The sequence below is a fragment of the Alosa alosa genome, chromosome 24 (genome assembly GCF_017589495.1).
Source record: "Alosa alosa isolate M-15738 ecotype Scorff River chromosome 24, AALO_Geno_1.1, whole genome shotgun sequence".
Taxonomy (NCBI): Eukaryota; Metazoa; Chordata; class Actinopteri; order Clupeiformes; family Clupeidae; genus Alosa; species Alosa alosa.
Window position 1 is genome coordinate 14,592,697 of NC_063212.1, and position 16,685 is coordinate 14,609,381.

At 42.9% G+C, this 16,685-nt stretch overlaps 1 protein-coding gene and 1 pseudogene across 1 annotated transcript; one reads left to right on the forward strand and one right to left on the reverse strand.

The window, feature by feature from the left end:
• Positions 1-2,559: 2,559 nt before the first annotated feature.
• Positions 2,560-4,329, reverse strand: LOC125289080 (annotated as a pseudogene).
• A 7,767-nt stretch (positions 4,330-12,096) lies between these two features.
• LOC125289650 lies at positions 12,097-15,920 on the forward strand. The gene is made up of 2 exons (XM_048236604.1): positions 12,097-15,118; positions 15,881-15,920. The coding sequence occupies exon 1, from the start codon at positions 12,392-12,394 to the stop codon at positions 14,717-14,719; it is 2,328 nt and encodes a 775-aa protein (XP_048092561.1). The 5' UTR covers positions 12,097-12,391; the 3' UTR covers positions 14,720-15,118; positions 15,881-15,920.
• Positions 15,921-16,685: the final 765 nt, after the last annotated feature.

Sequence of the window (16,685 nt, forward strand, 5' to 3'; positions counted from 1 at the left end):
TAACTCAGTGATAATAATCCTAGTCAAACACCCAGTGAACAGTAGCACTCTTAATGGAGATTCTTGAAGTAGCCCTGTTTGTGCGTGCACACACATGTTTCCTTTCAGGGCAAAAGATAGGGCAAGGTTTGCAACTTCAAGAGAATGTCTATTGGCACTGTGCCTTCGCAAACTTGTCTGTGCTGTAGCATTTGAAAAGGCCAAATTACTGTGATGCCATCAGATTAAATAAAAAGCCTTAAGACTAACAGATATACTGTTTTTCCATGCATTTCAGCCGGAATTATGTAAATTATTATTTTGTATTTGTATTTAGTTGCTTGTAAACTGATTATATGTCTGGTTTCCAGCAGAGTAGTGGTGCTTTACAAGTACAGAGGTGAAAGCTCCTCATTTGAGCAATTTTCTTGTCCAAAAAGATGTATTGTTCCTAACATGTTTTTGTAAGTGACACTGTTGTTAAGAATATGTTGTCCAACGGTGAGTCATTTTTATATTCCCAACAATATAGTGCAATGACTTGTGGATTTTAGGGTTCCCCAAAAAGTATTGCTACACCTGCCAAATGTTGTCCAACGGACATTTAACCACTGGTAATAGACCTACATACTTCAAAATAGCAGCACACATAAACACTGGATAGCCCTGAAGAAGCAGACACCTAATTTCTTCCTTGTTGGTGTGATTGATTGATTGTTTGCCTCTTCTTGTTTACCTATGACTCCCAATGTGTTTTTTCTAAATATTTGTTTGCATCATTATTTGGTTCACGCTCCAGCCTTTGCCTTCTATACGCTCACAATATTAAGAGGGTCCTCATACTCTCTTAAAAACACTATATTAGAGGCTGCAACCTTACAGGTTAGATAGAATTTTTATGACGTGAACTAAGCTTTACGACTCACATAGGCTACATTCCCCTTGGGGATCAATAAAGTATCTATCTATCTATCTATCCTTTCACAACTCGCATACAGACATTCTAAACTGGGTTGTGTTACAGTGATGATAGCGACCCCAGTCTTTTCAGACAAACTCAAGGACTTTGAATGTCTATTTGCAAAAAAAAACTTACAAAGGGCTTGATTTATTTGTGTCAAATTCATAAACTATTAAGGATTCCAAATTACCTGTGGGAACCCTGTGGGTTATGATCAGAGCAGATGTTTTGCCATTATTCAGAAATGACAGTGAAGAGTTGCAGGAAGAGTGAGACAGAGAGAGATGGGGTGAGTCAGTAAATGGCTGTGGGGTTGGATACAAACCGAGGTCCTCATGTGGTACAGAAGCCTCGGCCGCTTGCACCACAGCTTCCAAGGAGAAATGATTTAAACCTCTACAAAATATCTGCCATAGATTTGCATACCTCAGAGAGACACATCTTGACACACATACACACCCATGGGTCAGTCAATTTTAGCTGAAAGACACTTTTAATGGAGATTATTGAAGTAGCCCTGTTTTTGTGAGCACACATGTTTCCTTTCAGGGCAAAAAAAGGGCAATGTTTACAACTACAAGAGAGACAGGTGACACAGAGAGACAGGTGACACAGCTTGTGCTTCTGGGAGATGTATGTATCCACAACAGCAAAAGTACACTTTGGAGACACCAATACACACAACGGTATGGTTCAGCTTTATCCAGAGAAGTATACCCAATACTTTAGGTATAGTACAGGCCAAAAGTTTGGACACACCTTCTCATTTCAATGAGTTTTCTTTATTTTCATGACTATTTACATTGTAGATTCTCACTGAAGGCATCAAAACTATGAATGAATGCAAAGTTATTTGGCCCACAGATGAATATTTGTCAAGTTATGGCTTGCTGAATATGGTATTAAATTAAACAAAAATAGCAACTTTGAAGAAACTAGAATATAAGACATGTTTTCAGTAATTTCACACGTTTTTGTTAGGTAGATAATTCCACATGTGTTCATTAATAGTTTTGATTAATGTACAATGTAAATAGTCATGAAAATAAAGGAAACACATTGAATAAGAAGGTGTGTCCAAACTTTTGGCCTGTACTGTATGTAAATCCTGAATAAGGGGCCCCTCAGTGAGTGACTTGCATTCGCTAACATTGCTCTGGTTAATGCTACCTATGCTATGCTAGTGTAGTTCGTAAAATCTGCTAACATTTCACCTCTTTGAAATATCCTCCTGTCAGACAATCATACACACACACACACACACACACACACACACACACACACACACACACACACACACACACACACACACACACACACACACACACACACACACACACACACACACACATACCCCTTGGTGCATCATTTCATTAACAGGTCATGACTGACAGTCATGACTGAAAAAGTTTGCACCGGAGCAGCAAACATAGCAATAACAATTACTCTATGTATTCTCTTATACACATCATATTTTACATAATTTATAAACATGACAGTCACATGGAGACGGGTTCTTGGTCCATCTTGGCCATGATCTTGCTCAGTTTGCTTTGGGTCAGGGTACGGAAAGGCTTCATTTTACTTGCACTGAGGGTCTCGTATGGCTTTGCCTTAATTTAGGCCAAGGCTTCAAGGACACTAGGCTGGACATGAGCTGTTAGGGAAGAAAAGCACCATAAGTCATTTCAAACACTTAAACGGGTAAAGTCCAGATTTGTTACTTTCCTTCCTGAGTAGTGTAGTGTTTGGATGTCATTATAACAAATATTAGTGACATGTCTGTTACTCTGGGTTTTCACTGCCATCAAATTGTAGTGGATAATATAACAATACACTTTTTTTTTCATTAAAATAATGTTTTGTTTCATTGAGACATATCTAATCAAGAGGAAGACATGTGTTTATGTAACTTTTTTGCTATTATTTTCTGCAATTTTCAGTTCAGTCACTGGAAGGGGATTTGTTCTTGATCCTTTCTAGCCATACTATTGTTGTGTTTTTATTTGAGTGAGTGTCTCAAAGACATTTTACCTGCACTGATGATCTCATAGGGTTTTGGTTTCATTTGGGCGATGTTGTCAAACACAATATTCTTGCCTTGCTCTTGCTCAGGGAAGTTTGCATCATGGCTGGCTGCTTGGGCACCCCTATCTGCTCTTCCCAAGCCTACCCTTAAGTAGACCATGGCAGCGTTGTTGGCCTCCTCAGTGGTCTTCAGCTCCTGTAGCGACTGGACTTTCTCTGAGTTTCCTGCTTCCTTCAGGATGTCGATAATGAAGTCCAAATGGAGCAGTGTGGAGAGGGAGTCGCTCTTGAGGGCGATCCTCTCCAGGGTGAGGATGCTCTGGTAGGCCTCCTCCATCAGCTGTGACTTCTCCTCTTTCAGGGCATCGAGCTCGCTTTCGACTTGGTTCTTCAGCTCCACTTTCTCCTGATATTCCTCCTCGTTCTTTGTTTTGAGCTCTTCATTGATTTTCATCACCTTCCTTGTCTCGGATGTACATCTTGGCCTCCTTTTTGTGCTTAGTGTAGTGGCACTTGCCAGTCAACACAGTGCAGTACTTCTTCTTCATGGCTTTACACCATTTTAACATTTCTGAACATCTTGGGAAGTGGCAATTTTCCTGGAATTCCTGCAATTTTCCTCCAAGAAGTGCTCAGGTTGGTTCTGTTGGTTTTGGCACACAGAATATTCCCTTCAGAAATGGCAGCAAGTACATTTTTGGGGGACTTACCATTTGAATGTGTGACAAAAAGCACTATGTTTTTCTCCAAGTCTTTCCCGAAAAGTGACAGAATTGCGTCAAAGATGTAGCGCTGAGAGGCTGTCGGTTCTGAGTGGACCTCACCACAAGTCCCATGGCATTGTTGCCGTGGACCTCATCCTCAGATCTGAACAGCTTGTTCAGATTCTCGGCTATCAGAAGGTCATACTCCATCCCTCTCGTATAACCATACCCAGGTGTGTCAATAATGGTCAGGCAGATGGGGTTCTCCTCCACAAAGACCTCATAAACCGTGATGTTGGTTGTTTTGGTTTCAGACAGTTTCACCTCCTCTGTGATATCAAACCAAACTTTATCCTCCCACTTTATGCCCAGGAGGTAGTTGACCAAAGTGTTGATGATGCTGGTTTTCCCTGTACCAGTCTTCTCCACCAGGAGAATGGTTTTGTTCATTTTCCTCATGTCTCTCTCACCAAATGTCCATCTTTGGACCATTGGATTCTCATCCAGGTATCTCTTCTCTGTTGGCAGTCGGTAGGCTATTGGGGGTCCAAGCCTTATCTGAATTTTCTTTTGCACCAAGAATCGCAAAGGGGATGATGTACCACTTGTTCTGAAACATAGAACCGCAAGGGTGATGTACCACTTGTTCTGAAGCATAGTTCACATGGTGGCTGCTAATAGGAACAATAACATATCAGGTTTAGAAAGGTTAAAAGGCGCACAAATGTTTATCAGGGCGAATCACACGTTAAAATTAGTATTTGATTATATTATCATTCACTGAATACACACACACACTAACACACACACACACACACACACCTCAGTGGTATGTGCATAATGCAGTGTTTTCCTTGTTTTAAAGAGCAGAGTATGTCCAAAGAACTTTTATAAAAAAGACCAGGGTATGTTTTGAGCCTAGATGTAAAACTAGTGATGGAGAAAGCATCTCTGATGGAAGGTGGCAGCTGATTCCAAAGGCCACAGCAAAAGCTCTATCGCCTCTCTGTCTGAGTCTGGTGTGTGGAACATGCAGAAGACCCATCCCAACGTCCCCCGGACCTCATGCCGACATTCACAACGTCCCCGATTGGTCCCGAACGTCATGTTCTTTAGCGGACGTTCCGGTGACCTTATTGACGTCCGGAGCAAGTTATCGCTTGGTTATTGGCGTGGCGTCCGTGCAGGACTTTCTGGGGGCGTCACCGTCAGGTCCCTCGGATGACATTTGCATTTGGTCATTTCAAATACCGACAATAACGTTATACCGGGGACATGGGGAAACGTTTGTTTATTCACACATGGCAGCGGAGTTGAGAGCGCCTGCAGAACGGAGACATCACATCCATGCACGACTTAACGTTACACGTCTGGGGATGACTAAAGTATCTATCTAGTCTCTAGCAGTACCTGCATTAGCCTACCGTAGTCTAAGGCAACATATCATACAGTTTATGAAGTTGTGCGTCTATGAGCAAAGTAGAACCATATGTCTACTTTGCTCATAGACACAACTTCATAAAAAAGGTGCGTTAGCGTTAAACTCAAATATGTATGTGCCACATAATTCATGCAGACATGCTGAATTATGTAGCACATACATTTTGAGTTTAACGTTAATTTATAACTTATTAATAAATTATTACAAACTAGGGAAGGGATTTTATCAAAATGTTCGCTGATGTGATGCTTGGTGTAACGTTAGCAAAGTCGCTGTTCTTCTAGCTTAGCCTACAATGCGCTTTTCTTCAGATAACTGTCATTACGTGATGCATGTAACATGCTCTAAATAGGCAGTGGTCTATTTAACATAGTCACTGTGATATCATGAGAGGCTACACGGCTCTCGGCGGGACAGTTCAGCAGCTAAGGGACACAAATTTAGGGTATAACGAAGGTTTTAATCAAGTTCTGGGAATTAACAAAAGGTAACTAAGGATAAGGTTGATTGTTCAACCGTCAAAACTTAAACAAGGTCTCTTCAAACGAAAAGTCATAGTCCCGATTCCCTCAGGTAAATCTCTTTGAAAAACTGTCTTCAGCCTTACTTTTTAGACAGCACCGCAGCCCGTGGCCAATCCGGGTGGTAAGTATTCCAGTCTTCTTGGTAAGTATTCCAGTCTTCAGGTAGAAAGTGCCACTTCGACCGCCTGTAGCTCCTCTGAGCGCACAACTTGAGCTTGTGTCAAATCCCACTCCCTCCAACTGTGTCTCTGGGCCTTAAAAGCCCTTCAGCTCATCAGGCCCTGATCGGTCTCAGGTGTGTTGGGATATCGTGTGTTTGAGGGGTGGAGTTTCCAACTCCCCCAGCAGATGGAAAGCCAAAGCTGTCCGACTGCAGCCATCTCAGGGGAACGAAGCAGCCCTCCAGAACGCAGCCTCTCGTGACATCACATCAATGTGCTTATTATCTGTTTTATTTTCAGAAACACACACACGGGCCGAATTGGGACTGAACCGGCTTTTGAGCTGAATACGATGCAATAAAACTAGAGAAATTTTAAAAACAGACCATGTAGCATTTGTTTAGGGTTGTCTAGCAACAGAAGTGACTACTTAATTTGTAAAGCAAAACGATCTAGCTCTACATTGCAGAAGAATTAAGGATACTGCTTCTTCATGACTTGTTTAAATGTCATTGTAACTTATTTGACGCATGCTTGCGTTTAAAAGTGTCACGCATAGCTGTCCTCGATGTTACAGCAGCTCCTTGCGGAAACAGCAAAGAGTGCACATCCGATGAGATTTCTGACGAGGAGCAAGCTCTCTGCCTCACCAGAGCCTTACTGTTTATTAATAAAACAATGATATAGAATAGAAACATCTGGAATTTATTTATTTAATCTTAAAGTTGGCTACAAAGAGCATTCATAGCCTAGAGAAAACGATACATTTTTCTTTATCTGCAATGTTCCAGGAAGATAGGCTTACATTTATAGGCTGTCCCTGTTTGATCACAGGTCCAAGAAAACGAGTGGATATAACGTCAATGCATTCTAGTTATGTTTCATGTACCCTACTTTATTTCATGTTGAGTTTTGCTTCCCAGCATGCATTGCGTGCATTTTTAGTATTTTTTGGCTATTATTAGTTTTAATATTTTGAAACAATATGGTTTGAACAATTTATCTTAGGCTAGCCTAGGCCTACTCTGATGATGTTTTGAACATTATGCTACCCCAGCTAGCACAGTTTCGTTGCCAGTACGTTGCTGCAATGTAACTGTGACGTCCACAAAAAGGTTACCTTTGTTTTGTGAATTGTAATTTACTTTAAATATATTTTTCTGTGAATACAAGGTAATGTTCTATTTTGAAGTAACAAGGGTTGCTGAAAATACATGTAAAATGTATGCATTTAAAAAAAGGGTTATTTCCTTTGTAAAATGGACTTGTCGCATTGAAGTTCCATACCAGCAGGGGGGCAGACCTGCAGTAGCGATTTCCCTGTCGCAAGAGTTTGAAAAATTCTCATAACTCCAGAGACTTCGAACGACAAGAAGCTGTTGCCCTGTCTCATCCTTCTTTCCTGATTTTCAGGTTGGTAAAGTGTTACACAACACTAAAATAGTATGAAAACCATGTTAGAATGTTAGCCAAGTAGTTTTGTGATAAGAAGGTGGTTTTGTCTATGTTTGATATCCTGAAACGGAAATGCTAATTCTAAACGATTGAGCTAGCAAAGGATCGCTGATGCATTCACTTTAATAGTATCGGATTACTATCGTGTACACGCAGTGTTCTCCCACTTTTGTTCATTTAATATAAATATGTGCCTTGTGGTTAATGTTCATATGCTCAAGCAAGATGAAGCCTTTGTTAAACCAACGCAAATGTGTATGTGAGTTTATGTTAAGATGGTCAGTAGTTAATGTGGCCATTACACGTATGAAGTTAACTGAACATGAAGTTGTCAATAGTGGCTCTGAGCATTTGATTCAGCCGGCAGTGTTAAATTTGTACTTTCATGACATGTATCGTCACATCCTGATCTTAAAAGCCAATGAATGTATTTAGATTTGCTATTGGGTTAATTAGACCATGATTTATGTATTTGATATTAAGCACAATGTAAAAGAGAGAGACAAAGGAATAAGAACATGTGTTTAATACTGTATAGAATATATTGCTATGGGATTTTGTATTAAAATTGCAGTTGGAACTCATTCTAATGTGAACATGGATTTAACAGATGATTAATGAAACAAATGCACTTACTGAAAGAAAAATGTGAAATAAAAGATAACCCAGAGACTTCAACGTATCAAGAAGCTGTTGCCCTGTCTCATCCTTCTTTCCTGATTTTCAGGAGCTACTATCTGCTAGCACGGTGCCGCTACTGCGGTACCCGTTACAGATTTTTGGTGGCCCGTACGGGGACGGCAACAGATGCGCAGGCTACAAGCACAAGCAGACTCAACCGACAACTGACTGAAGCCGACACGTCCTCAGTCCATGCAGCTGGTGGAAGATTGGGTGTGATGACCACAGCGCTGGTGTTCCCTCTCATTCACTGATCACGAAGAGACGACGACCCACTTCATCCAACAACCAACCTCGATGGGCAGACCCTGCCTTCAACATCCTGAACACCTGTGAGGAATGGAAAGCTGAGACCGTGCTGGTCGTGCCGAGCAACGCCGAGAGCCGAGGGTGAAAGAGATACCTGGAAGACAGATCATCCGTGAGGAAGAGGGAAAAGCAGTCATGGCAGACGGTGAGAGAAAAGGCTTGATCTGGAACATCAAGAAGAATCTGCTCACTCTGACATCTGATGAACTTTTCCAATTGGCTTCACGTGTTGGTGCGGTGCCAGGGAAGGATTCATCTGCGCTTCGGGTTGAAGATGAAGAGGGTTGCTTCGAGTACATTTTGGCTTTCATGAACTGTAAGACTTTGGTAGAGTCCGAGGATTCAGGTATGGCAGTATTGCTAGAGTTAAATGATACTGTTAATAATGTGATTCAGAGTCATGTTGCTAAAACTGTAGTCGAGGGTGTTGTGTCAAATGATAATGTGACAACAGCTCAGCCAAATGCAGACACAGAAAACAATGCAATTAGTGCCCCTGATACTAATGCAACCCACACGACCACAGTTAGCCTAGCTAAAGCTTCACCAGTCATTGATTTAGTACCCTCCACAACAGCCACTGCTGTTGAAACTGCACAGAACAATGACACAGAGTTACAGAGAATGCTTTCTAACTATGCTGAGCTTAGCAACAAAGTACTACAGTACATCAACAACCCCACACCATCACCCACACCATCACCACTACTACATAAACTACAACCTAACAACATTCAAAGTAACACCAAAACTGAACAACATTCACGTGATACACCTGACAGAGTGGTCCCCCTCCGAGATCTTTCACTACTCCGACGTGAGTTCAAGATTCAAGGCGGACAAATCAGTGATCAGACATCAGACATAAGCTACAACAACATATGTAGACAAATTGATGAAGGCGTTAAAGAACGATTCAGTGAGGCTGAGATCCTGAGAGGCGTTCTCAAAGTCATAAAATCAGGAAACTTCAAGGACATGTTAATGCACAAGGATGATTTAACCTTAGATGAGCTAAAAGGCTTCTTACAGTCTCATTTAGGTGGGCGAAGTAACACAGAACTATTTCAAGAGCTGATGTGCACTAAACAAAATGACAATGAAACACCACAGCAGTTCTTATACCGTGTTATAGGCCTCAAGCAAAAAATCCTGTTTGCTTCTAAATATGCGGACACAGAAGTGAAATACAATACAAACACTGTCCAAGACATTTTCCTACACACAATATACCAAGGCCTCACTCACAAACATGATGACATACGAAGAGAACTGAAACCACTGCTCTCAGACAGCAATGTGTCTGATGAGACAATCCTAAAACAAATGATGAAGATAACAAACACTGAAAATGAACGGCAAAGACGTCTAGGAGCTGTCTCACGACAGAAACACGCAAATGTACATAGCACTCAGCTGGACGTTGCAGCAGCACATGACAGTAGTGCAAGGAAAGATGTGTTAGATAAAAAGCCCAAGCCCGATGCACTCCAACAGTTAAATGAGAAAGTAGAGAAACTGATGAACAAAGTTGAACTAATGCAGCAGCCGGTGCAGGTCAAAGCAGAATCCTGCCACCATTGCCAAATCAAAGTAGACCAAAAGAAAAGCAAAACTTACAGCTGTGCCAAGTGTCTTGAACTGAACCGCTCAGGTTGCACTCATTGTTTTCACTGTGGTCAAGAAGGCCACAGGGCCGTAGGATGTCTGAAGAGACCCAAACGTCAGGAAAACTGGAGCCGGTCCCTGCCAGGGGACAAGCAGTGACCGGGCTCCACGTTCAGTCCCAACCGCGTCCACACCATGCTGCTCATTGTAACACAGTGAGTTTCGAGAATTCTAATGATAAACAAAATGGAGTGAAACAAAGACAAAAAGATCACAAGGGGCCAATACCTCATCACAACACTCTTTCCATACCCACTCAAATGAGTAGGCGCATGGCCAAGTTCATAGGTTCTAAAGCTCTTATGAAATGCAACCTTAGTGGCTCAACAGTCAATGCCTTACTCGATACTGGAGCTCAAGTAAGCATGATTGACAGGGGCTGGAAGGAACAATACTTACCAAGCATACCAACTAGGCCACTCAGTGAAATATTTGATGATAAAGAAGAGTTAGAAGTGCATGCAGTGAATGGCGACATACTCCCTTTCGATGGCTGGATCCTCATCACAGTCAACTTGAGTGGAAATGGCAGTTTTGGCCAGCCTATCACCGTGCCTTTTCTCATCTGCAATATCAAACTTGAGCAGCCAATATTAGGATTTAACGTGCTTGAGGAAGTTGTTCAAAGTAGTCCAGCAGAACTCGTACCAGCTATTGCCATTCTTCTCTCTGAAGCAATGTCAATACCTACTGAAAAGGCTGAACTGCTGGTGAACTTCATCCAAGCTGACAAGTCATTTGTGCATCATGGACGCCTAAGAACTGGTGCTTATAACACTGTTATTCAAGCAGGACAAGTAGCTTGGATTGGGTGCCAGGTCCCACCTTGTGTAGATTCATCAGACACTATCCTGTTGTTTGAACCTGACGAAATGAATGCACACTTGACAGAATTAGAGATTGAGGTTGGCCTGCTGGAGATAAAGAATGCCTTAAAGAGACCTTATGTCACAATACCAGTGAAAAATAACATGAAACACCCTGTCACTATACCAAGGAAGACGGCCCTGGGTAGTGTACAGACTGTGGCAAAGGTGATTGAGACAGATCCACACGAGAGGTCTAAGCCAAGAACAGTGGTTAGTACAGCATCAACTTCAGCCGCTAAATCCAGTCCAACCTTATGGCAGCCTCCGGTGGACCTTAGCCATCTTAAGGAAGAAGAACAACAAAAAGTCAAAAAGATGTTGTGGGAAGAATCATCTGCCTTTGCCAAAGACAGCCATGACATTGGATGTATCCCTAGCTTACAGATGTCGATCACACTCAAGGATGATATCCCAGTACAGAGAGCATATTCATCTGTCCCCAAACCACTTTTTCAAGAGGTGAAGGAGTATATACAAGACCTGTTGATGAAAGGCTGGATTGTGAAATCGAAGTCCTCCTATGCGTCTCCAGTGGTTTGCGTCCGGAAGAAAGACGGCACCCTTCGCCTCTGCATAGATTATCGTCTGTTGAACCAGAAGACCATCCCTGATCGACATCCGCTACCTAGAATACAAGACCTGACTGACACACTTGGTGGCTTTTCCTGGTTCAGCATCCTTGACCAGGGCAAGGCCTATCATCAAGGCTTTATCGCTGAAGCCTCCAGACCTGCCACTGCTTTCATTACCCCCTGGGGGCTGTATGAATGGGTGAGGATCCCATTTGGCCTATCAAACGCCCCTGCGGCCTTTCAGCGGAGTATGGAGGAGATGCTAGGCGACTTAAGAGACAATTGCTGTATCCCATACCTCGATGACGTCCTTTGTTATGCAAAAACATTTGACGGTCATGTGGAAGGGGTCCGCAAAGCCCTCCAGGCCCTACAGAAGCATGGGGTGAAGCTAAGGCCTGAAAAGTGTGAGCTCTTTCGACAGGAAGTACGATATGTTGGCCGTCTTGTGTCAGCTAAGGGAGTGAGAATCGATCCTAAAGACCTGGAAGCAGTGCAGTCGTTAGCTAACAGGACACCACAGACGGTTGGAGATGTGAGGAAGCTCACCGGGTTCCTGGGCTACTACCGTTCCTACATTCAAGACTTTTCACGGATAGCAAAACCCATCTATGAGCTACTCCAAGTCAAAACTGAACAGACAGCCCTAGTGCGTGGTAAAAGCAAAGGCCCACAATTGCCCTCCAGGACACCTGTGAATTGGGCTGCTGAACACCAACAAGCCCTTGAACAACTCATCTCACTTCTTGTTAGCCCCCCCGTGTTAGCTTACCCTGACTTCAACTTACCTTTCGTATTGCACACGGATGCCTCTGAACTTGGTCTTGGAGCCATTCTATATCAGCATCAAGATGGAAAGTTAAGGGTCGTTGGATACGGGTCCAGAACGCTAACACCAGCTGAGCGTAACTATCACCTGCACAGTGGAAAGTTGGAGTTCCTTGCCCTGAAGTGGGCAGTGTGCGAAAAGTTTCGAGATTACTTGTACTATGCTCCCCACTTCACGGTATATACCGACAACAATCCACTAACTTACGTTATGAGCACAGCAAAACTAAATGCAGTAGGGCATCGATGGGTTGGAGAACTCTCAGATTTCAGATTTGACTTAAAGTATAGGCCAGGAAAGTCTAATGCAGACGCTGACACGCTGTCGCGTCTACCTTTGGACATTGAAAACTACGCCAAGTCCTGTACTGAAGAATTTTCCAATGATGTGGTACGTGCTGTGTGGGATGGCAGCAAAGTGGCCAAGCAGAAAGATGTGGCATGGGTTGCCGCCCTTAACATCTTGTCCCAAGCATCACCCGCCTCTACTCTTGACCCGATAACAGCCATAAGCCATAATGAACTTGTAGACGCACAGAGAATGGATGGAGCGATCAATGAAGTGATTCAATTAAAAGAAGCAGGTACACCCTTGAGTGATGAAGTGCGTAAAACAGCAAGTGCTGCCGCTAGAAGACTTTTCCATGAATGGGGAAAACTAGGCCTTGAAAATGGTCTCTTGTACAGACGCGCTAATGAAAGGAAACAGCTAGTGCTCCCTGCCAAGTATAAAGATCTGGTACTGAAGAAACTTCATAGTGAGATGGCTCATGTAGGGACAGAAAGGGTGCTTAATCTGGCAAGAGAGAGGTTCTATTGGCCTTTTATGGCAAAAGACATTGAAGACCATATCACAAAGAGATGTCCATGCATAAAATCGAAAAAGCCGGTAACTCATGTGAGAGCCCCAATGGGTAGTATTACATCTAGCTCACCACTAGAGTTAGTGTGTATAGACTACTTGCATCTGGAAACAAGCCGCGGTGGCTTTGAATACATTCTTGTAGTGGTAGACCACTTCACAAGATTCGCTCAAGCCTACCCAACAAAGAATAAGAGTGGCAAGACAGCAGCTGAGCGCATTTTCAATGATTTCATACCACGCTTTGGATATCCATCAAAATTACACCACGACCAAGGCCGTGAATTTGAAAATGAACTGTTTCGCACACTTCGTCAATTGTCGGGTATTGGTCACTCAAGAACATCGCCCTACCACCCTCAGGGAAATCCTGCTGAGCGGTTTAATCGAACCATACTCCAGATGTTAAGAACACTGACTGACAAAGAGAAAGAGAGATGGAAAGACAAGCTCCCACAAGTTGTACACGCGTACAATTGTACTCGGCATGAGTCAACAGGCTTTTCGCCCTTCTTTCTTCTCTATGGCCGCCATCCCCATCTTCCCATAGATCTGCTGTTTGGATTAGTTGAAGAGGCCGAACCAGACTCGCCTAAGGGATATGCCAAGAAGTGGGCAAGACAGATGTCAGAGGCCTACCAGATCGCTAGTGAGAATAGCAAGCAGGCCAGTGCCAAAGGCAAAATACTCTATGACAAGAAGGCTAGAGGTGTAGTGTTACAGCCTGGCGATAGGGTCCTAGTCAGAAATCTCGGTGAACGGGGAGGACCAGGAAAGTTGCGATCGTATTGGGAAAAGGCCATTTACATAGTGAAAGAACAGATTTCTGAAAATCCAGTGTATGTAGTGTACCGTGAAGCCGGGGACAAACAAAAGACGAGAACACTGCACCGTAATCTGCTAATGCTGGTTAATGACCTTCCAATTGATATCCCCCCATGCCCTGGCAAGTCTGTCACTGAGAAAAGAACACAGAGAAGCCAAGGCCGGATGCAACGCACCAGAACCCGATCTGCAAACCCAGCGGAAGAGTCAGATTCAGATTTGGACTCCGATGGAGACTCAGACTGTAACCGGTATTGGCTGAGGGTGCCAGTAGAAAGGACGCAGGAGACACCTGCTGTACCCCTCCACCAACAGCCAATCATCAGTTCAAGTTGCCCAGCTCCAGTACCTGTAGGGAGAGAAGATAGAGTAATAACAGAGTACTTACCTGAGTACTTACCTGAAACAAACCTGAGACCTGAAAGAGAACAGAGAGAGGAGCCAAGACTGGATGAAGGTCCCTCTATTGTTGCTGAACCTGAAGAGGAAGCTGGATATCAGGAGAACATAGAGCTTATCCATGAGGAACAGCACCAGGTCCATCCGTTGTCAGATGACCAGACAGAGGCCAGGAGGTCAAGTCGAGACAGACGACCTAGACAAATCTTTACATATGAGAACCTGGGTCAGCCCATACTGACAACACAAGCTGCAGTTAACTCAGCATACACAAACATTCCATCACCCGCTTATAACTTACCTAATGCACCCCAGCCCCTACACTCACTTGTCCCATACACCACACCCACATACCCACTCAACCCATATGCCACCCCTAATCCCTCATTTACATACATGCCTTACCCATTCACACCACACCCATACATGCTACCATTTCTAGTCACTTGTTAGATAAGTAAAGAGAACACAGAATTTAGACCAGTTCAGAGTTTAGAAAAGATTGGTAAATGGTGGGACCCATTTCTTTTTGCCGGGGAGTGTGTGACGTCCACAAAAAGGTTACCTTTGTTTTGTGAATTGTAATTTACTTTAAATATATTTTTCTGTGAATACAAGGTAATGTTCTATTTTGAAGTAACAAGGGTTGCTGAAAATACATGTAAAATGTATGCATTTAAAAAGGGTTATTTCCTTTGTAAAATGGACTTGTCGTACTAGTTCCATACCAGCAGGGGGCAGACCTGCAGTAGCGATTTCCCTGTGCGTTGTTTGAAAATTCTCATAACTCCAGAGACTTCGAACGTATCAAGAAGCTGTTGCCCTGTCTCATCCTTCTTTCCTGATTTTCAGGTTGGTAAAGTGTTACACAACACTAAAATAGTATGAAACCATGTTAGAATGTTAGCCAAGTAGTTTTGTGATAAGAAGGTGGTTTTGTCTATGTTTGATATCCTGAAACGGAAATGCTAATTCTAAACGATTGGAGCTAGCAAAGGACGTTGATGCATTCACTTTAATAGTAATGATTACTATCGTGGCGACACCGCAGTTCTCCCACTTTGTTCATTAATATAAATATGTGCCTTAGAGTTAATGTTCATGCGGCTCGGCATGAAGCCTTTGTTAAATAGCGTGCAAATGTGTATGTGAGTTTATGTTAAGATGGTCAGTAGTTAATGTGGCCATTACACGTATGAAGTTAACTGAACATGAAGTTGTCAATAGTGGCTCTGAGCATTTGATTCAGCGAAGTGTTAAATTTGTACTTTCATGACATGTATCGTCACATCCTGATCTTAAAAGCCAATGAATGTATTTAGATTTGCTATTGGGTTAATTAGACCATGATTTATGTATTTGATATTAAGCACAATGTAAAAGAGAGAGACAAAGGAATAAGAACATGTGTTTAATACTGTATAGAATATATTGCTATGGGATTTTGTATTAAAATTGCAGTTGGAACTCATTCTAATGTGAACATGGATTTAACAGATGATTAATGAAACAAATGCACTTACTGAAAGAAAATGTGAAATAAAGATAACTCCAGAGACTTCGAACGTATCAAGAAGCTGTTGCCCTGTCTCATCCTTCTTTCCTGATTTTCAGGAGCTACTATCTGCTAGCACGGTGCCGCTACTGCGGTACCCGTTACATAACTGAATGACCCAAAATACATTGCCACAACGTCGTATCCAACGTTGCCACAACATGCAAAGTGAAAGGTGAGAATTCGTAACCGCAACGTCACTCCCCAACGTTGCCAATCCGTAACTGCAACATTAAGTTACGTTGCAGCAACGTGGAATTGAAAGGTGCCGTTTCGTAACCGTAACGTAAGTTACCGACGCCACCAGTCCTGTTCAGCAACGTTGCCACAACATGCAAAGTGAAAGGTGACAATTCGTAACCGCAACGTAACTCCCCAACCTCGCCACTCCGTAACCACAACATCAGGTGACGTTGCAGCAACGTGGAGTTGAAAGTTGCCGTTCCGTAACCGTAACGTAAGTTACCGACGCTACCAGTCCTGTTTAGCAACGTTGCCACAACATGCAAAGTGAAAGATGACAATTCGTAACCGCAACGTAACTCCCCAACGTTGCCAATCCGTATCTGCAACATTGTTGTAGCAACATGGAATTGAAAGGTGCCATTTCGTAACCGTAACATAAGTTACGGACGTCGCCAGTCCTTAACAACAACTGCAGGCAACATTGCGGCAACGTCGCAAGTGAAAGGTTTCATTACATAACCGCAACGTAACTTTCCAATCCGTAACAGCAACAATAATAAAATTATAGTATGTGCCCTACATGACAACTACCCTTCTTACAGCACTTGTACATAGGCCAATTAATACCTGTAGGCACAGCAAATGCTTTAATCCGGGTGATATTATTTTTACTGTGGG